Source organism: Biomphalaria glabrata, chromosome 8, assembly GCF_947242115.1.
Source record: "Biomphalaria glabrata chromosome 8, xgBioGlab47.1, whole genome shotgun sequence".
Lineage (NCBI taxonomy): Eukaryota > Metazoa > Mollusca > Gastropoda > Planorbidae > Biomphalaria > Biomphalaria glabrata.
The window spans coordinates 8,880,531-8,902,246 of record NC_074718.1 but is presented as its reverse complement, the minus strand read 5'-3'; the positions used below and the strand labels follow the sequence as shown (position 1 = coordinate 8,902,246).

The window sequence follows — 21,716 nt, the reverse complement described above, 5'->3', positions numbered from 1 at the left end:
ATAGAAAGAAAAAAAATATTCAGCTATAATAAACATGTTTTTTTTTATGTATTGAAATCAAACAATGGAAGCAAAGAAGAAAGCTGCAAAGCATTTGAAAACTAACAGCATTTGATTATAATGTTAAAATTTTGGTGAAAGAAAGTTAATGAAAACAAGTAAAAAAGTCAATTTAGTAGTAAATTAAAATAGTACAAAAAGATGTCTCACCTTGCTAACACTCTGATCTCCACATTTTCCCTTGTCATACCACCATTTCTGCTGTAGTTTAATCAATTCACCTTTTTCTTTCAGTGTTAACACTGCTATATTGATTTCATTTCTACAATAATGAACACTGCTATATTGATCTCATTGCTACAATAATGATCACTGCTATATTAGTTTCTTTCAAGTAATATTAATAATAATTTTCTATATTGCTCATATTTTTAGAATATTTGTATTAAAAAATTATGTTAATATAAGAAGTTAAAAAAGTAAATTTCGCTACAATCAGAAAATAAAAGTTAGTAACTATTAAATATTAAATATAGCCAAGCTCTTAGTACTTCTATTAACTTTAACTAACAGTTGTATCACAAAATCACTGAGATTTTCTTCTCTCAAAGGACATAGTTTATAGTTTACCTTAATGGGAAATTGATAGTGGATGCCACACCATAACCTTTGTAGTCCAGCTTCTCACCAACCATCATGGTGTCACAGGGCTCCTGCTGGCCATAGTAGGTGTTCATGGCCGACTCCAAGAGAAAGGCATAGGTACTTTTAGACTCTCGAACCTATAAGTAAGGCATTATAAAAAAATGATGGCTTATAGCAAAGCTATCCTTTATTATTTTAAACTGAACTGTCATATAAAAAAGGGACATCTATCCTTATGTTTTGTCTCACTGAAAATTATCATTACTTTCATAATGACTTAATAGATTCGAAAACATATATAAGCTCAAAAATTAAAATTGATTCTCCAGATTTTGATAATTTCCATAATTAACCAATAGTGTTTAGAAAATATGTGTCGTTGTTTTTATTCAGAGATATCTGATAAGAAAATAATGACTTATTTTGCACTGAAGTAAAGTCTGTAATTTTATAAGATAAGATTTCAAAAAGATTTCAGGTTTGCTTTACATGTTTCAGATGTTCCTTCAGAGTTGAAGATAGTTTACTTCCTAGTCAAAACCTCCTGCAGGACGATGGGGGATGGGAGCGGGCAGGGTTTGAACCTGGGACCATCGATAAATCCAAATGACAGTACAGTGCAAAATTGCACAATAAGGCAGCCATTTTAATTCTCGAAATAGTTGTACACATTTAAATGAAAATAAAGTCATTCAGAACAGTGCTGATGAAGTAGATGACATTTTAGCTCACCTTTTTGACTCCTTCATGATATTCAGAAAATAAAACTTCATCCGCATTGGCCAACATTTCATTTCTCATGGTGACATATTTGTCCACTGTTGATTTCTGTAAACAAACCTAACCCCTTAAAATACATGTAGATCAACAGAATATTAGACAATATTTTATGATTTATGTTTTCTAAGATGATTTAATTTTATAATTTTGTTTCCTTAAGTTAGACAGTTCTTTTTAAATTGCTCCCTATATCTCTTCTATACACCACTTTTCAATGCAAGTTTCCTGTGTTGAATGAAACCAGTAGTCCATTCTTATATATTCTATATGAATCCTCAAGTCTCTGATGGCCCCCTTACCAGAGATTCTCTTTCAATTTTCCTTCCTTTGCTCAGATTCTCTTTTGAGTTTTCTTTTGTTAAGAGGGAACTTAAAGATATGATCAGCATTAAGGAACCAAGCTCAACAAAGGTCTGATGTACAATGGACTTCCAGAAGCACCTTTTTGCATGCAGCTTCAGATTGAGACAACTGGAGATCAATTACAAAAAACACGAGATACACATTTGAGACCAAAAGAAAATTCCCTGCCGAGGACAGATGTAGACAATGAAAACAAAATCTTAATCGACCACCGGTGGACAATGATTATGCTTGCCTTTGTATGGCAAAATATGTAGGTCACAGCTGAGGCTGTGAAGCCATGGGAAATACTGCATCCCTCATAATATTCATTAATCTTCTAACTCAAAGACAAGTCTTATTATTATAATTTGTAGATAGAAAAAATAACTCATCAAACTTTTATACAAATTGGTTTTATTTTTTCTTTCTTTCTTACAATGTCAAGGCTTTTATTTTTAAGTGTTTGTAGAGCTTATTTTAAATAAGTAAAGCAAAATATATATTTAAAAAAAAAAACAACTTTCAAGCGATCCGTGACCCTCACCTACAATAAAACTACAGACTCAGCATATTTTTACATCATTGTTTGCTATTGTGATTTGGTAGTTAATGCCTAAGGCCTCTAAGTCTTCTCCAGCCCAGAATACTAGTGTACAAAATTTTCTTCAGATATATAGATTAGTAAAATGTTTGAAATTTAATTTAGATATCAGGAAATAGAATCTGGTGATTGTTTTTCTGTGGAAAGTTTCATTGAATATTGTTAAGTAGAAAGATAATCTGCTGCAACCTGGGAATTTAATCTTTTGCTCCTTTAAAAAGTTTGTCTGACAATGCACAATACAGACCTCAAAAAATCTCCAGGATGTTCCACTTCTCTTGGTTCCATATTTGATGGTTGGATGTCCAACAAGATCGTCTGCTGAACTGATAGACACAACCAGTTTCTCGATGGTCAGGAAAGCTGCCAGGTTGGCTGTGTAGGAGGAGATGATGATCAGGGTGAAGAACCACCAGGCAGATCCGATAACCCGCCCAGATATAGACCTACATGAGTTTTGACACTTTATAAATAGCAACATTTAAATAAGTATAGAACAAAAAAAAAGGTATTAAATGTCAGCATCCAGGAACTGTTATATTCCCAAGATTGTTGAGTGTAAATCTGATCTGCACTTTTAAGAATCATAAGACCCAAAATTGAAACCTACGTGATTGTAGACACACCATACAAGCAAATGAATATGTTACTTTATGAATATGTAAATTATCATAATTATCATTTTAAATGTTTGAAATCAACAACCACTTGATCAAATAGATCTTAACAAAACAAAACAAAAAAAGTATTAGAAAAATAAAAAAAATTATACCATAAAAAAAATTCTGTAGTTAGTATAAATATTATATATTGTCTAAAAGCTTTTAAAACAAATTTAGAAATAATATATAATTAATTTAATTTAATAATTAATAGTGTCATCAAATAGGCCTAAGTATGGTGTGTCCATGTAGGTTGTTTGCCAGTTAGCTGACCATTTCTTGTTCATGTTAATTTTGATTTGAAGTGTTGAGATGTGATAGCAATTTCTTTTTTGTTTTTTTTCAGTCAGTTTAAACTATAAATTAACTTTTTTTTTTTGGGAGTTATGGCATGCTAAATTTTATAAATATAATCAAACTTTGATATTTTTATCTGGCTTTAAACATCTGAATATCAGAGATAGAACATTATTTAGATTCTGTGAGTTCTACTTCACAATTTATTTTAGTTTATAGAAACATTTTTAAATATGTTTTTCTGGTTTAGTTTTATTAAATCTGCTCTAGATCACTAAAGGTTTTGTTTTTATTTTACAAAGTGATTTGAATTTTTTACCTATTTCCTTATACAAAAACTAATTTCTTTTATATTTCATAATGTTTTTGATGTGATTAATTATATGTCTATTCTATCATTTTAAAGAATTAGTTGTAAGCCAAAGTTATATTATATATGCATATTTACTGCAGTGTATTGAAAGTTATGTTAGATATGCATATTTAGCGCAGTGTATTGAAAGTTATGTTAGATATGCATATTTATAGCAGTGTATTAGAGTTATGTTAGATATGCATATTTATAGCAGTGTATTGAAAGTTATGTTAGATATGCATATTTAGCGCAGTGTATTGAAAGTTATGTTAGATATGCATATTTAGCGCAGTGTATTAAGAGTTATGTTAGATATGCATATTTATAGCAGTGTATTAAAAGTTATGTTAGATATGCATATTTATAGCAGTGTATTAGAGTTATGTTAGATATGCATATTTATAGCAGTGTATTGAAAGTTATGTTAGATATGCATATTTAGCGCAGTGTATTAAGAGTTATGTTAGATATGCATATTTATAGCAGTGTATTGAAAGTTATGTTAGATATGCATATTTAGCGCAGTGTATTGAAAGTTATGTTAGATATGCATATTTAGCGCAGTGTATTGAAAGTTATGTTAAATATGCATATTTATAGCAGTGTATTGAAAGTTATGTTAGATATGCATATTTAGCGCAGTGTATTAAGAGTTATGTTAGATATGCATATTTAGCGCAGTGTATTAGAGTTATGTTAGATATGCATATTTATAGCAGTGTATTGAAAGTTATGTTAGATATGCATATTTATAGCAGTGTATTAGAGTTATGTTAGATATGCATGTTTATAGCAGTGATATTAAAAGTTATGTTAGATATGCATATTAAGCGCAGTGTATTGAAAGTTATGTTAGATATGCATATTTAGCGCAGTGTATTGAAAGTTATGTTAGATATGCATATTTATAGCAGTGTATTAAGAGTTATGTTAGATATGCATATTTATAGCAGTGTATTGAAAGTTATGTTAGATATGCATATTTATAGCAGTGTATTAAGAGTTATGTTAGATATGCATATTTATAGCAGTGTATTAGAGTTATGTTAGATATGCATATTTATAGCAGTGTATTGAAAGTTATGTTAGATATGCATATTTAGCGCAGTGTATTGAAAGTTATGTTAGATATGCATATTTATAGCAGTGTATTAGAGTTATGTTATATATGCATATTATAGCAGTGTATTGAAAGTTATGTTAGATATGCATATTTAGCGCAGTGTATTGAAAGTTATGTTAGATATGCATATTTATAGCAGTGTATTTGAGTTATGTTAGATATGCATATTTATAGCAGTGTATTGAATGTTATGTTAGATATGCATATTTATAGCAGTGTATAAGAGTTATGTTAGATATGCATATTTATAGCAGTGTATTAGAGTTATGTTAGATATGCATGTTTATAGCAGTGTATTGAAAGTTATGTTAGATATGCATATTTAGCGCAGTGTATTAAGAGTTATGTTAGATATGCATATTTATAGCAGTGTATTAGAGTTATGTTAGATATGCATATTTATAGCAGTGTATTGAAAGTTATGTTAGATATGCATATTTATAGCAGTGTATTAGAGTTATGTTAGATATGCATATTTATAGCAGTGTATTAAGAGTTATGTTAGATATGCATATTTATAGCAGTGTATTAGAGTTATGTTAGTTATGGCTATTTATAGCAGTGTATTAGAGTTATGTTAGATATGCATATTTAGCGCAGTGTATTAAGAGTTATGTTAGATATGTATATTTATAGCAGTGTATTAGAGTTATGTTAGATATACATATTTATAGCAGTGTATTAGAGTTATGTTAGATATGCATATTTATAACAGTGTATTGAAAGTTATGTTAGATATGCATATTTATAGCAGTGTATAAGAGTTATGTTAGATATGCATATTTATAGCAGTGTATTAGAGTTATGTTAGATATGCATATTTATAGCAGTGTATTAATAGTTATGTTAGATATGCATATTTATAGCAGTGTATTAGAGTTATGTTAGATATGCATATTTATAGCAGTGTATAAGAGTTATGTTAGATATGCATATTTAGCGCAGTGTATTAAGAGTTATGTTAGATATGCATATTTATAGCAGTGTATTAAAAGTTATGTTAGATATGCATATTTATAGCAGTGTATTGAAAGTTATGTTAGATATGCATATTTATAGCAGTGTATTAGAGTTATGTTAGATATGCATATTTATAGCAGTGTATTAGAGTTATGTTAGATATGCATATTTATAGCAGTGTATTAAGAGTTATGTTAGATATGCATATTTATAGCAGTGTATTAGAGTTATGTTAGATATGCATATTTATAGCAGTGTATTAGAGTTATGTTAGATATGCATATTTATAGCAGTGTATTAAGAGTTATGTTAGATATGTATATTTATAGCAGTGTATTAGAGTTATGTTAGATATGCATATTTATAGCAGTGTATTAAGAGTTATGTTAGATATGCATATTTATAGCAGTGTATTAGAGTTATGTTAGATATGCATATTTATAGCAGTGTATTAGAGTTATGTTAGATATGCATATTTATAGCAGTGTATTAAGAGTTATGTTAGATATGCATATTTATAGCAGTGTATTGAAAGTTATGTTAGATATGCATATTTAGCGCAGTGTATTAAGAGTTATGTTAGATATGCATATTTATAGCAGTGTATTGAAAGTTATGTTAGATATGCATATTTAGCGCAGTGTATTAAGAGTTATGTTAGATATGCATATTTATAGCAGTGTATTGAAAGTTATGTTAGATATGCATATTTAGCGCAGTGTATTAGAGTTATGTTAGATATGCATATTTATATCAGTGTATTAAGAGTTATGTTAGATATGCATATTTATAGCAGTGTATTGAAAGTTATGTTAGATATGCATATTTAGCGCAGTGTATTAAGAGTTATGTTAGATATGCATATTTATAGCAGTGTATTGAAAGTTATGTTAGATATGCATATTTATAGCAGTGTATTGAAAGTTATGTTAGATATGCATATTTAGCGCAGTGTATTAAGAGTTATGTTAGATATGCATATTTATAGCAGTGTATTGAAAGTTATGTTAGATATGCATATTTATAGCAGTGTATTAAAAGTTATGTTAGATATGCATATTTATAGCAGTGTATTGAAAGTTATGTTAGATATGCATATTTAGCGTAGTGTATTAAGAGTTATGTTAGATATGCATATTTATAGCAGTGTATTGAAAGTTATGTTAGATATGCATATTTAGCGCAGTGTATTAAGAGTTATGTTAGATATGCATATTTATAGCAGTGTATTGAAAGTTATGTTAGATATGCATATTTATAGCAGTGTATTGAATGTGTGCACAAGAAAGGTCACTTCAATATGTTTGGCTATGGGCCCAACCTTGGGGATATATCAGAGCCCTGTTGCATGAGAGCACCTAATGAGAACCAGAGAGTGTTGGTAATTGAGAAGACGGTGGTGGCAGTTCTCTCCTTGGCGTCTTCACAGACACTCCACTCATAGGGGCTGAAAAATAAAAATTTAAACATTTTTTTAGATAGAAATTTTATTATTACTACATAATCGACTAAATCAATGTTTATTTGTTTCATATCATTTAATTTATATTTGGCAAAATATTCAATTGTGTATGCTGTAAAAGGGAGCTGCATACTGAGAAAGAAAATAATCGGGGAGTCTTTATGAGCCCTAAAGTGTAGCAACATGCCCATGCATTAACCAAAAACTAGTAATTTTGAAAAAAAGATTCAAAGTATATGACCAACAGCACAGAAAGACATTGTGTCTCCTATGAAATAATCCGCTGCTATTTTATTCTATTCAATAATCCGCTGCTATTTTATTTCAAGTATTGCAATTAAAAGGAATGAATACAACTCAACAGTTCCTAAGGTATGATTTAGGCCTTTTGTTCTGTTTTTTTTAAAGTTAAGATCCACATGCTTTCAGATTAGACTCTGAAGCCTTCAAGAATTACAAGAAGGTGTGAGACCTGACTTAGCAAGACAGAGAAAACAAGACATATATGTAACAACATAAAATACCAAGAGACTTTTTGAAAACACACCACATAACAGGAAGCACCACGAGCAAACCTGAATCTTCCTACAAAGTAAAGAACAAAGCTAACAGCCAAGAATCCAATGGCGATGCACAACCAGACGCGAGTGTCCAGGGGATCCATGAAGGAGAAGACTCCAGGTTTGGTTTTGTCCGGCTTCTTAATCATGATGGAGATGCCTGTATCCATGAATGGCTTTGTGAAGTCCACAACCCTCTCCCTGTCCTGTGTGATGGTGAGTGGAGCCACAGCGATATCCCTTTCCTGCAGAGTGGTTGACCATAAACTGAAGTTTAAATTGCATAAAAATTTTGAGCTTTTTTTTAAAAAATATGTTCAAACAAAGTTATAAAATATTTCAAAGTAAATCTGCTGCAAAAATATATTCATTCATTCATTTATAGAGAAATTGTAAAAATATTTTAATGTCTAGTTTTCAAAATGTTTTTTTTTAATTTAGTTATTCTTTTTTTAAGCATGAAGAAATAATCTGAATTTTTCAAATAAAAATAAAAGATAATTCTAATAAATAAAAAAAATAAAAAAATTACAAATGAAGACATATTAACAGAAAAAGATTTTTATAAAAACAGTAGGCCTTTAGTATATGACCTATTTAACGACCATAGTATGTGAACTTAACAATTAGGATAGTTTGTAATCTTAACAAAAGTCATCCTTATAGAACCAATAAATGTGTACGCTCTTATTTACTCTTTTAACCCTCCCCCTTTTCTAGAGCAATGAAAGTTTTAGCTTCTATATAACTCAAAACCCAGATAGGTATGTAAGTTCTAACCTAGATAAATCAAGAATGCTTTTCCATACAAATGTGTCACAATATTGCAACAGAGAAGTGACAAAAAGAAAAGAGATTTCAAGTCTAGAAACCTGACTAATGAGCTGTCCAATGATTCCATTCCAGGTTCCGTCAGTCTCATTCTTATCACCATAGTCGTCTGCCAGGTACACCTGATACTCAAACAGCTCACTCCGAGCCAAGGCTTCAATTAGGTCAATACAGTAGCCTTCCAGATCCAGGTTGGGGCCCATGGGTGGAGCCCCATTTCTGTTCTCGATACGCATCACAAATGGAGGTTCCTTTAAAAGAACAAAATAAAAAAAAAAGAGTTAAAATACTGCAAAAATTTGTGCTGATTACATTGAACAACTTTGATATTTATTTCAAATTAGAAATTACATTTGATCATCACATCAGGGCACTGTGCAAGATAGAAATTGAGAAACTAATAATGGCAAGATAGGTGAATTACTTTCTTAGGACAGGTTTGTTTTAAGGACTCTGTAAACAGGTCTGAGATCAATAGTGGATGAAGACAAACAGCATGAAAATGTGAATAGGTCAACATTGTTGCCCCAACACTTTTGCTTAGGGTTACAGGACTTGGAGGATAGAAGAAGCAGCATACAGAATTTAGTTTTGTATTTACACATTCGAACACTGAAAATTAAGGATAAATGCAGTTTTTCACATGGCTTCACAAACCCATGTGAACTATTGCAGACAAAGCCACTCTCTACCAGGGTCAATTTCAGTTTTCATCTTGTGCAACTGTCTCCCACAAGGGCTTTTATTTGTATCTCAAATATGTGTCCCCCAGTCTTCATGCGAGCTCTTTTTTTTTAGGCCATCTGATGCCAGCTACTTTCCTCTATGCCAGTGAGGAGAAAATGTCTAAGTTGATTTTCATAGCAATTCCAGGGGGCGCATCTGCTATGCTGTCCTCCTTTAAGCTCACCAAAAAAAGTTCACATTTGGCTGGCATGGCCTCCCATGCGGTATTATGGAGCAGAGGCAATTTTCACAGAAGCAGATAACTGAACATTGATCGTGAAATAAAAGTGTTATAGTGATAGGGAAAAAAATAGATTAGCATTGTTTAACTAAGGATCAACTTACTATAACAGTTGCGACTTTCCAAGTCTTGTTATGAGGTGCTGTTTCAGGACTGTAAGGTTTAAATGTCAAGTCCTGAAAATCTGAAGATTGCCAAGTTGTCTCCTGAACACAGACATTCAAAATGGATTTCAATTAATGAGAGTTTTGTTCAGGTAGTTTGATTAAAAAGTTGAAGTTTTTAATATTGGCCTACTGTTCTCTATAATGTCAGTTCTGGTATAGAAAAGTCTTAGTGTTTGGATGATGTGATGTGTAGATTTTGTGTTGCAAGATGCCATTTGTTTTTCATATATGTGTATGTTGTGTGTGTTATAAATGTAGCAGGGAATCAATATATAAAAGTTAAGTTCCCCATTTAGACTTTGTGGTCTATAGGGCAGATTATGTAAAGGCCATCTGTTTCTGTGGCCCATGGTTAACCAGGGTGGCCAGCACAATGACCAACCGCCTTTACTTTTCCCCAACTAATGTCAGATACCCATTAGAGCTGCTGGGTGGATTCAGAGGTGCCCAAAGATACTGAAATAAAAAATCCCAGTCTTCACCAGGATTTGAACCCAGGACCTCCAGTTTGGAAGCCAAATGCTTTACGAATCAGCCACTGCACCTCCATATATCTATAAATTATATATATATATTTATATAATCTATAAATATATATATATGTATATAACAATAATAATATATGTGAGTGTAGTGTGTGTGCCTGTGTAGAACTTTATATAGGCCTAGACTGTAAACCATATAAAAAAAAGGTTGCCTTACTTTTCTCATAGGTTCCTTAAATCTCAACTTGTAAACATCAATAGAATATTGAGTTCGCCTTCCATTGTTCATGACCACTGGCCCTGTTAACCCTTCAAACTGAACCTGTGTAATACAGAAGGGCTATTAAATCTACTTAGAATCTAGATCTGGATCTAGTCAGCGTCTACATTTAATCAATGTAGATCTAATCTAAACTCATTCGTATAGTTAACATTAATTTTTTCACAAACTAGCACTCCACACCGGCTACATCCGTTGATGTGTTCCCAGGCTTTATATTGTTTAGTATGGCCGGAATATCCCCTTCCCCTTTCTTTGAGTTTCCAATAATTGATGTACATTTTAACTATCCCCTAACATACTTTTTAATTTGTGAATTATTGTATCTGTTACAAAGGAATAAAATAGCAAGCTCCTTCCTTCTCTGGGATTTAACTCTTTCAGTTTGAAATTTTCTGGGAATCTGTACAACAATTGTTGAGATATCTTGATTTATTCTTGATACACACATGAATCAATAAGTCAGCCAGTTATACTAGGTTATATAATATAGTGACCAAAAATGTCATAGAGTTCCCCTTTTCAAGGGAGGTAATATTTCGCTTCCAGTTTTTGAAACTTTTGCCAGGATAGTAGGCTATAAAGTCATCAAAAATATTGATTATTTTGGTCAATTCTAACGTATAAAGCTTGAACTATATTACATACATTAATGTTAAAACTGGTGTGAGGTGTAGGAAAACAAAGAATTGAAGTGGTTCATAAAGTTTACTCCGGGGACTAGCCAAAATTTACCCCGTTTAAAGCAGACAGCAATGAAGAGCCACCGTCTGAGTACCTCGAACTGCTGGCGTCACAGGTTCTGACCGCGTTTTCTTTCAAACTCTTGTGCTTCTGGAGATCAGAAGTCAGTGCTTTATGTAGCAAAAGTACGGCATCCATCATGAGCGCCGAACCTGTCTGGAAGACGATGAAACAAACCACTAAAGAGATTAGTGATCAGGACGCCAATTGAACATTTCTTCAAAAATTAGTAATTCTGACCAATCAATTTCAACCTTTTGCACTGGATTAATTAATTTACTAGCAATCATATGCTAAAAAAATATCAGAACAAAATTTACTTTTAGAGGGAAGAGGTCTGGGTACTGGTCCTTGTACTGTTCCCATATCTGCTGCCACTTCCGGTAAGTTTCACTACGATTGTTGAGGAATTGAAAGGCAGTGATGTCAACGCCTCCGTAAATAAACTGTGCAAAAAAATCTCGATCAAGATTCAAATCCATGGCATCCTAAGGGGAGATAATTGTTATTTTTGTTTTCTAAGCCACACTGAAGATTTGCATATAACAACAACTAAAACTTACAAGTTTTCATTTCTGTAGAGAAATAAAATGCACATTTTCGGTGGCTATAATTATAATTGATAGGAGTCAAGGAGTAGCTGTATAGCGTTGCAGTTTACATTCCTATAAGATAAATCAATCAAATCAGTTCTTTACAGTTCTTACCTTTAAATCAATAAATTGAGAGATAATAACTTTTGCACTAATCAGAGGCATTCACAATGGGTGGTGAGTGGGTTAACAGCTTCAGAAGGACCAAAAAGAGACAAGAAAGAGACGCCCAATAATCCCTAGAATGTAAGCAGCTCGACAGCTGATGTCCTATTCCTTAAAACAAAAATTGTCACAGGAAGCCCCACGATAAGGAAAATCGTCTGATGCCGCCAGTTATGTAATAGCGTAGCTAGGGATTTGTGGCCCGGGAGGTGGGAGCTTGGCATCTTTGGGGCCCTGCATTATGAATACTCGTCATCATGACATGACATAATGTACTTAATAAATATATAAGTCTAATGTGTGGAATACATGCAACATGGTCATTAATTTACATAACAACATGAATAGCAAGATAACACGGCATTGGCTTAATATTAAATGTAAAAAAAAATAAAAAAATTGGATACTCATTTGGGGACTTTCTCAAGTGGAGGCCCAGGGGGATTTTCAAATTCGGACACACCCTACCCCACCGTAGCTACGCCACTACAGTTATTATTGCTAAAAAATAGAATTGAAAAAAAAATTAAAACATTAAACGCAATGAAAAAAAGTAGAAATTCATTAAAGCATTAAATATAAAGTAAAATAGGCAAAAATGAAGCTGTATCACTGAATATCAAACGATTGCAAGATTGACTTGTTTAAATGATAATGTCACTAAATAACTTCCGATGTCCGATGCGTTTAGATACGTGACATTAACCCTCATCAGTTATAAGTAAAGAAAACTTTTTTTTTAAATAAAGTTTATATCAACTCCCTCTGTCTTTCAGTCTGTCGGGTAAAAAGTGAGTAGGCTACACGTTATTTCTCCCACACCCATTCTTGGATCAAATACAAAACTTCGCAAAAATATTCATTGGCATAGACAAGGCATGAATCAATATAAAAAAAGTAACCAATTAGTCAATTGCTTACTGGTAATTAATTATTTTGTATACCAACAAAAAGACAACAACTAACCCTTCAGTATTCACATAAATGGCTAAATGTGTTGGGTCTAGTCCCCTTCAATAATAGTTTGCGCTATTTCTCCCTGACGCATTCTCCGATCAAGTTGATACTTTAGAAAATTATTTATTGTAACTAACAAAACATGAATCAATTGAAAAAAATACTCATTTAGGTAATTAATTATTTTGTTTGATATCGAATAATAAAATAACTTGTACATTATTGATATAGTTTTAAGGGTGGAGTTCTTTCCCTTTAAATAAACTTTTTTTAAAATATTTTGCTTATTTTTAAACGTATTTTCGTTTCAATTTCCATTGAGACAACTTTTACATTCTGTGCAATTATTGAATACAAATGATAACATTAGATTTTGGAACCCAGCAACACAAGATCTTGAGTTTTAAAACACAGACTCTACTTACTGCACCGGCTAAAATATAATGATAATTTTCTCTGTTCATTCCGACGTCCACTATCTGAGGACAAAAATAAAATTGTTATGCCGAGTATACGAATCAATAAAATAAAATATTGCAATAACTGAAGGGGGCAACTCAACGAGACATAGATGTTTATTTACAAGAGGACATGACAAACACATAGGACATCTGCCTTAAGCACAGCATCTTCATTTCGGCTCCAAACATGGGCGGAAATCGTTCTTCTCCTAATGTAAACATCAGGGGCGGACTGGCTATATGGGCATTCGGGCAAATGCCCGGTGGGCCGGTACCCAAATGGGCCGGTAGGACCATAGTAATCATCTTTTTAGCGGCCCCGTAAGGGGAAAAAGCCGCTATTAGGTTTGTGCAAAATGTCCGTCTGTCCGTCTGTCACACTCAGATCTCGAAAACTAGAAGAGATATGAAAAATATTATTTCATCATTAAATGCGGCTTGAAAAGTTTAGGTGCAACGGCTACTTTTGGTTTTCTAAAAGCAAACCGTTTAATTTATAAAATTAATTATGCAAGCGATTTTTTCATAAAAATACACCAATTCTAAAACAATTACGTAAATGTAAGGGAGGCAATGTTACAATATGCTTACAAAGATAGACAATTTATGTGTATTTTCAGTATCACTAAGTCAAATATATTTTTAAAATATACAGGAAATGTTTACAACAAATATAAATAATAGTTTTTTCTGGTCAACTAGCTGCTAAAATTAAAAGAAAACATTTCTATTTGTTTATAAAGGCTAATAATGCACTTTGTATGTAAACATTTTTTTTAATGGACTTTTTATGCAGCGATTTTCGTGCAGTAGCGTAACGTCGCAATATGACCAGGTGCTAAACCAATTCCTTAAACTTTAAAAAAAAAATCTGATTTTATTTATTTTTTGCTTAGTGCCCCCATCTGAATAAAAGAAGATTATTTTTGTGCGTTTTGTCTGTTGGTCGGTCTGTCCGTCACGATTAGATTAAAAAAACTACTAGAACTCTAAAAGCTATTAAAAATCTGATTTACCCTTTAATGTTCCTCCCGTAACATCTCAATAGTGTTAAGTATCTAAAAAAAATTGATTGTTCCGGATTTTTTTGTGCAAAACTAATCAACCCAAACAAATGTTTGTTTGCTCTTCTAATTTATATTACATTCCATTTCCATGCATAAACGTTGCAAAAACACATTATCAATAATATGTTGTTCCGTTTTTTATGTAAATAGCATATTAATGCTAAATCAAAATCTCTATACTGACTTATATTTCATTAAGTGTAAAAATGTTCCGGATATTGTTTTATAAAACATGAATTATGCCTAATGATTGTTTGAAATCGCATAATTTAATAATATTACACTTATATTATTTGACAATGCGTCAATATAATTTGGTTATCAATATCAAATAGTTCCGTATTTTCATCTTTAAACAAATTTTAAAAATATCGACAATAGGTTGTTCAGGGCTTAAAAAAAAGTAATTTACTAGAATTGATTACTGAAAATTACTTTTTAGACATTTCATTTTCTTGCTGAAACATAACATAGAAGTTTTGTAGACGATAAAGAAAGTTCCGGATTTAGTTTCTTACAAATCGTCGCCAGATATTTCCGAATTTATTTAAAAATCTACTAACGCCAAATAATTGTTTGAACTCCCTCTTCTAATTAATAAACAAATAATCTTCTCATTTAGGAAATAATGTTTTTACGGATTTTTATGAAAAATATTTTAACTCACTACTCTCTTACAGTACATTTAACTTTCTACCTAAAACATTAAAAAATCTAATTATCGTTAACATTATGTTCCGATTTTTAAGGAAAACATAATCCAAACACCAAAGTAAGGTATGAAAATCTCTCCACATGGCTGTAGTACATCTAATTTTTATACGAGACCATCCAAAAAATTTAATTAACGGTATTTCATTTATCTGAAATTCTCTTTTTCTTTTACTATTTATACAAACATCCGGAACAATCCAATATATAAACTTTTCAATTGTGTTCATACCTAAAAATTATTGCGATGTTTTGAAACGTAAAATAAAGGTTAATCAATTTTTAATAAGTTGTTTTTTTTTATATCAAGATGACGGACAGACCGACTGACAGACAAAACGCAAAAACAATGCGGCTTTGATCCTCTTTAAATAAATTCTATTAGAACTCGGTGCACCAATGTCAATGAACCCTCGTTAAATATCTCGTGTAAATAAAGACATTTTTTTATGGTACCGGTACTAGCCTATTGTGAGGTAATGGAATTTTTTTTCTTTGACGTCATATGAATGGACTCTTTAAATGTGATGTTAAAAGAACGCACTCGGTGCACCAAAGTCTATGAACACTCGATAAATGGCTAGTAATGATGAAGGCGATTTTTTTTTCTAGCAAGGCCGTGTGACGTAGTGTTTTTTTCCTTGACGTCATATGGAATGAATTCTTTAAATGAAATGCTAAAAGAACGCACTCTGTGCACCAAAGTTTATGAACACTCGATAAATGGCTCGTAATGATGAAGGCGATTTTTATTCTAGCTAGGCCGTGTGACGTAGTGTTTTTTATCCTTTGACGTCATATGGAATGAATTCTTTAAATGAAATGCTTAAAGAACGCACTCGGTGCACCAAAGTCTATGAACACTCGCTAAATGGCTCGTAATGATGAAGGCGATTTTTAGTCTATCTAGGCCGTGTGACGTAGTGTTTTTTTTTTCCCTCTGACGTTATATGGAATTAATTCTTTAAATGAAATGAAAAAAGAACTCGGCATAGTAATGTTTATTAAGCCTCGTTATGTGACTCACGTTTAAAAAAGGAATGATATCTTGATTTAGATCTAATCTAGATTTTTTAAACTAGATCTAGATTTTTATTACAGTATATCTAGATCTGGATTTATATTCTAATTAAAATTATTTTAGAGTCTAGATCTAGAATTTCTAGATCTAGTTTAGACTAAAATAGACTAGATTAAGATGTAGAATTTCAATTTCTAAACTTAAAGTGTAAAAAAAAAGTGTAAAAAAAAAGTGTAGATTTTCATTTCCAAACGTTTTGATCAATATTGCAATGTTATAATATACTAAAACTAATCTACTATTTTTTATTTAATTTAAATTTAAATTTACGGCAAATCAATCTTTGAAACATTATTACTTTTGACCATCAAAATTAAATCACCTCTTGAATATTATTTGCGAATATGCAGATCCGACAGGGATCCGACTTCGACGGGGGCCGCCTCTGAGTTTGTGTAACACAAACTCTCTTTGTAATCTTGTTTTAAATCACGTCTGTATTTTATAAGATAAGGGCGGCATGGATGTCAGTAAGGCGCGCATGAAACTGTTAAAGCTTTTATTATAGGCCTAGTATTCTCGTACAAAAGGGTCCCTCTGAGCGACGTATTTAGGACCTATATTCACTGTATCATAGCAATCGATACATTATCAAATTTAACATAATGCTTTTGAGGACAGGTAGACCTAGAATTGGATGTCCATCATATAATATAAAATTTATGGGCCGGTTGAAATAGAAATGCCCGGGCCGATTATGACACCCAGTCTGCCCCTGGTAAACATCCTTCCTAGTCTATTTTCTAGAAGTGCGCACCTTCTGCACTATCTTGAACGGCGGCGGTGCGCATGGCAGAGTTATAACAATATTTAAAAAACCCAAATTTATACGTTCAATATTAACGACGACGGAGGTGCAGTGGCTGCGTGGTAAAGCGCTTGGCTTCCGAACTGACTGGGATTTTTAATTTCGGGATTTTCAGGGCACCTCCGAGTCCACCCAGCTCTAATGGGTACCTGGCATTAGTAGGGGGAAAGAAAAAGGCGTAGTGCTTGCCACATGACACCCTCGTTAACCGTAGGCCACAGAAACAGATGATCTTTACATCATCTGCCCCATAGATATAGCAAGGTCTGCGAGGGTAACTTTAGTAACAAAGGCGAGTCATCGAGCAAAACGAAAAGATCTGGTTTATTTAAAAGACACCTCTCTAAAAAATAAAATCAAGGTAAGAAACTATGAGAAGAGAACTCGAAGTGGGGAAATTTGATGTCAGTATAAAAAGAAGCAAAGGATACATAAGAAAAGATGAAGATTTGGGAGAGATTTTGATACAATAAACAAAGTCTATGCTGCTGTTAGAGATTTTCATTCATGGCGACAAAAAAAAAACACTTTAATTTGCTAGATGTGTTGGTGTATCTGGTGCACAAACTAAAGGAAGTCTCGATACGCTGGTTACAAACCATGTTTAGTTCTATTCATGGCAGGGCTGAATGTAGTTTGAAGACACCTCACTGCATAACAGATCTAAGACCGGCCCTGCAAAATAGGTGCGTATGCTACCCCGCCGGTCGACTAGTACAATTTAAAATATTATTTAAAAAAAAATAATAATATTAAAAAATATTTTGTTTAAGCCGGCTATTGACACAGCTGCATGATCTTAAAAGCAAAACTGCCACCTAAGACCCAGCGCAATGTTCAGAAAAAGAAAATGTAGATTATACACTTGACAAGCACGCCTAAGTTGTCATGCTCTCTTCCAATCTAGATCTATATTCCCTAAAGCCTTACAACACCCGTACTTCCATCGTACCTTCTGCTCTACAGAATCACATTCGTGGTCACTGAACTATACATAAAACTGAACTATATAAATGTGTTTGATCGCATTGTTTTCTTCTTATAGTTTCATTCAGTCTTAAGCTTCTATTAATTTATCCCACTTCCGGATTCTTTTTTTTTTCTTCACCGTACAACTCCCCACTTTCTTTTTCCAGTAATTTTCCGCCTGGTCAGTTTGTTGGTTGAGTCACGGACATTTATTTGGACACGCGATGGACCTCGGCTAACATTCAGTTGAGGTTTATTCACGTTTAGTTCGACATTGGTTCGTTTCATGGCTTTCAGGCGACGACACAGGGACGACATTGAATATTTATAAATATACATTTAATCCTCATTAAAGTCTTGTTGAAACCAACTGTCGGGTGGACAAAGGATTTGTCTGCGTTAGATGAGGTAAAATATGCAGAGCACATTAGAGTCTGCGTAGCCACGTAAATTTTTTTTTAATTAAATCTTGGGATTCAAGATTAGATTTTATAAATTGTTGAGTTTATTTTGGGTTGAAATTCCATATATTAGCTTGGGTTCAAAAAACAAAAACATGAGTTGATACAGATCTCGAAAAATGACTCTGAGATGTATATCTTTGGTGAAAAAAAACAAAAAAAAAACAACAAACTAGCTAATTGGTCACGCAGGGACATTTTTTTTTTTCAAAATATATCTTCTTTAAAATTAAATTTGGTCTGGAGGTCAAGACAATTTATATCTTGAACCGAAGGATATTCCCGCATGTATTCATTAAAGAATTAAATAGAAGTTCAGGAACATCTTGCACACCGTCTTCTAGGTCATGATAAATAGGCCTAACATCAAACTAGAATCTTCTATACCATAGCTCTAGATCCAAAGCACTTTCCTGGCACAGTGGATGATGTTTTAGCCTGAGGAGGCTTCAGGAGGCTTTAGCAAGTATTCTAATTCAGTTAATATTTTTTTTTTATAAATGCATTTAAAAAGCGATCACAGTGATATTCACACAGATACCCCCCCCCTTTTTTTTTCTTTCTCTCCTTCCCCACCCCACCCTTTCCAACTCGTCCAGACTGTCACAGTCTTAGTTGACATTGCATGATCTAAAGTTCACGTCATGTTAAGAGTTTAAAAGACACGTGGAATTTCTGATGTAGAAAACAGGAAGTAGAATGAATAAAGTTAGACTTAGAGGTCAGTCAGTCAAGTCAAGCAGACAAGTGAAGTCAAGTTAGTTAAGTCAAGTGGTATTCTTTGGACCGAGTGGTCAAGTATATTTTAGTCCGGGATGGACAGTAGCGACTTAGAAAAGTCTGTAGTAATTTCAGTTAGAAAGTAACTTATCGGCAGTTGTTGCCAGTGGTCTTTTGAGACATGTATTAGTTGATCTATATTTCTGCACAGTGTTACCCGCTGAGATGCGGACGTGATTTGTAACTAACATATATTGGATACATTTGATACCGCTGTTATGCGGATAGGATTGTTTATTATTTCTTGACTTGTAGCACTAACAAGGAGTGCAGTATTATTATTATTGTGTTGTAAATAAACTTCATGTTTGTCTGCTGAAACGGACTTAGGTCAGTTTATAGTATTTGTCTTGTCACGTTTCAAGAGTACTTCAGGAAGCAAGAACCCAGCATTACACGACATTCGCATTCTGCAACCTTTTACACAGACAAGTTATAGCATCATAGCGTATTGAGAAAGCTATAAGCATTAAATTACGCTAAACAAAACAAAAAAAAATGGGTAAAAATAATTCTAATCGAATACATGTATTTTTGTTTGTTTAGACTTTAGATCAAATTAAAATTTAATTATCTGACTGGTACAAACTAATTGATACAACAACGATAACTTTAAGCTATGTTTTTTAAATGGTATTTTAAAAATATTTTTTCTTGTTCTTTATTCAGTTTAGTGTTGTTATTAAGTATGCACCGGGACGCCAGGAGAATGCATTACCTGCTTCTACAGCGCTTCACCAGACCATCTAAGCTTGCTAAGAGGGTCGCGACGATGTACTATTTTTTGATCACCAATAGGTCAAAAAGGTTGTGAAAATAGTCAAGAGATACTAACCTGTTCCAGGACAACTTTATAAGCTTCGGTCGAGGAAAGGTCAAGCACGATGGTTTTATCCAAAGTTTGCTTGAGGTCAAGGCTACGCAGAATAGTGTAGGAATTCTTTACGTCTCGAATTCGGAATGCGTCCAAAATTGGTGGGTTTATATCCTTCCGCTGAAACAACTGATACAGTCTTTGAATTCGCCACAGTCCTGTGAAGAGAATACAGCATATCAGAACATTTTCTACTTTGTGATACATGACAACAAGCTCTTATTAAATCTCTATTAGAACTATTAAGTTTCTTACAACCGATGACATGAAAAAGTAATATCAATTTTTAGGGCCGGGTTTAAGTAGATGGAGACCCAGGGCCGTGTTCTTGGTGGAAGTGTTTTTACACATGTTGAAAAACATAAATCTAAAAGTATGTCATATTTGTCAAGAAAGAAATTAAGTATGACTACTTGCAAGTCCAATGTCATTTTCCTAATATTTTCACATTTATTTCATATATCAATATTTGTTGTTGTTTATTTTAAGTTTGTAATGATCCCACATGAGGCGGTTGAACAGTCTGTACTATCGTAGATCCGGCTCTGAATCTCTCCATGACTAAATTCTGTACATCATGCGCTAGATGACTAGATTCTATACATCAATCTCTTTATGACAAGAATTATCATCCTCTACAAGACTAGATTCTCAACATGACTAGATTAGAAACATCATCCGAGCGGTAAAGCGCTTGGCTTCTGAACCGGGGGCCCCGGGTTCGAATCCTGGTGAAGACTGGGATTTTTAATTTCGGGTTCTTTGGGCGCCTCTAAGTCCATCCAGCTCTTATTGATTGACATTAGTTGGGGAAAAGTAAAGGCAGTTGTTCGGTGTGCTGGCCACATGACACCCTCGTAAACCGTATGCCACAGAATCAGATGACCTTTACATCCTCTGCGATATAGACCACAAGGTCTGAAAGGGGAACTTTACTTTATATCACTAGATTCTATATATTGTTATCAACATGTCTATATTCTATATATTGTTATCAACATGTCTATATTCTATATATTGTTATCAACATGTCTATATTCTATATATTGTTATCAACATGTCTATATTTTATATATTGTTATCAACATGACAAGATTCTATACGTCTAGAGGTGTTCCACGAACTACTGCCATTATTAACTAGTAGGCCACCACGTGTATTAATCTCTCTGAAAAAACAAGCAAAGTGTTCCCCTAAATACTCAGAACTAGCGAAGTGTTCCATTAAGGAAAAAGTTAGGGAAACATTGCTATACATCATCCTCTAAATGACTAGGTTCTATACATCATCCTCTAAATGACTAGGTTCTATACATCATCCTCTAAATGACTAGGTTCTATACATCATTCTCTAAATGACTAGGTTCTATACATCATCCTCTAAATGACAAGGTTCTATACATCATCCTCTAAATGACTAGGTTCTATACATCATCCTCTAAATGACTAGGTTCTATACATCATCCTCTAAATGACTAGGTTCTATACATCATTCTCTAAATGACTAGGTTCTATACATCATCCTC

The 21,716-nt window shown here is 32.9% G+C and overlaps 1 protein-coding gene across 3 annotated transcripts in view; it reads right to left on the bottom strand.

Moving 5' to 3' along the window:
* Positions 1 to 21,716, bottom strand: part of LOC106058155 (glutamate receptor 3-like) — a 37,058-nt gene that overhangs the window by 2,526 nt on the left and 12,816 nt on the right. For all 3 annotated transcript variants that reach the window (XM_056037958.1, XM_056037956.1, XM_056037957.1), the window contains exons 5-17: positions 20,153 to 20,349; positions 13,405 to 13,458; positions 11,585 to 11,752; positions 11,256 to 11,420; positions 10,458 to 10,562; positions 9,693 to 9,794; positions 8,663 to 8,872; positions 7,806 to 8,035; positions 7,090 to 7,215; positions 2,619 to 2,817; positions 1,378 to 1,473; positions 631 to 782; positions 211 to 322 (exon numbers count right to left, since the gene is read on the bottom strand). In XM_056037958.1, the coding sequence (XP_055893933.1) occupies positions 211 to 322; positions 631 to 782; positions 1,378 to 1,473; positions 2,619 to 2,817; positions 7,090 to 7,215; positions 7,806 to 8,035; positions 8,663 to 8,872; positions 9,693 to 9,794; positions 10,458 to 10,562; positions 11,256 to 11,420; positions 11,585 to 11,752; positions 13,405 to 13,458; positions 20,153 to 20,349 (1,916 nt within the window). The remainder of the gene's footprint in view (positions 1 to 210; positions 323 to 630; positions 783 to 1,377; positions 1,474 to 2,618; positions 2,818 to 7,089; positions 7,216 to 7,805; positions 8,036 to 8,662; positions 8,873 to 9,692; positions 9,795 to 10,457; positions 10,563 to 11,255; positions 11,421 to 11,584; positions 11,753 to 13,404; positions 13,459 to 20,152; positions 20,350 to 21,716) is intronic.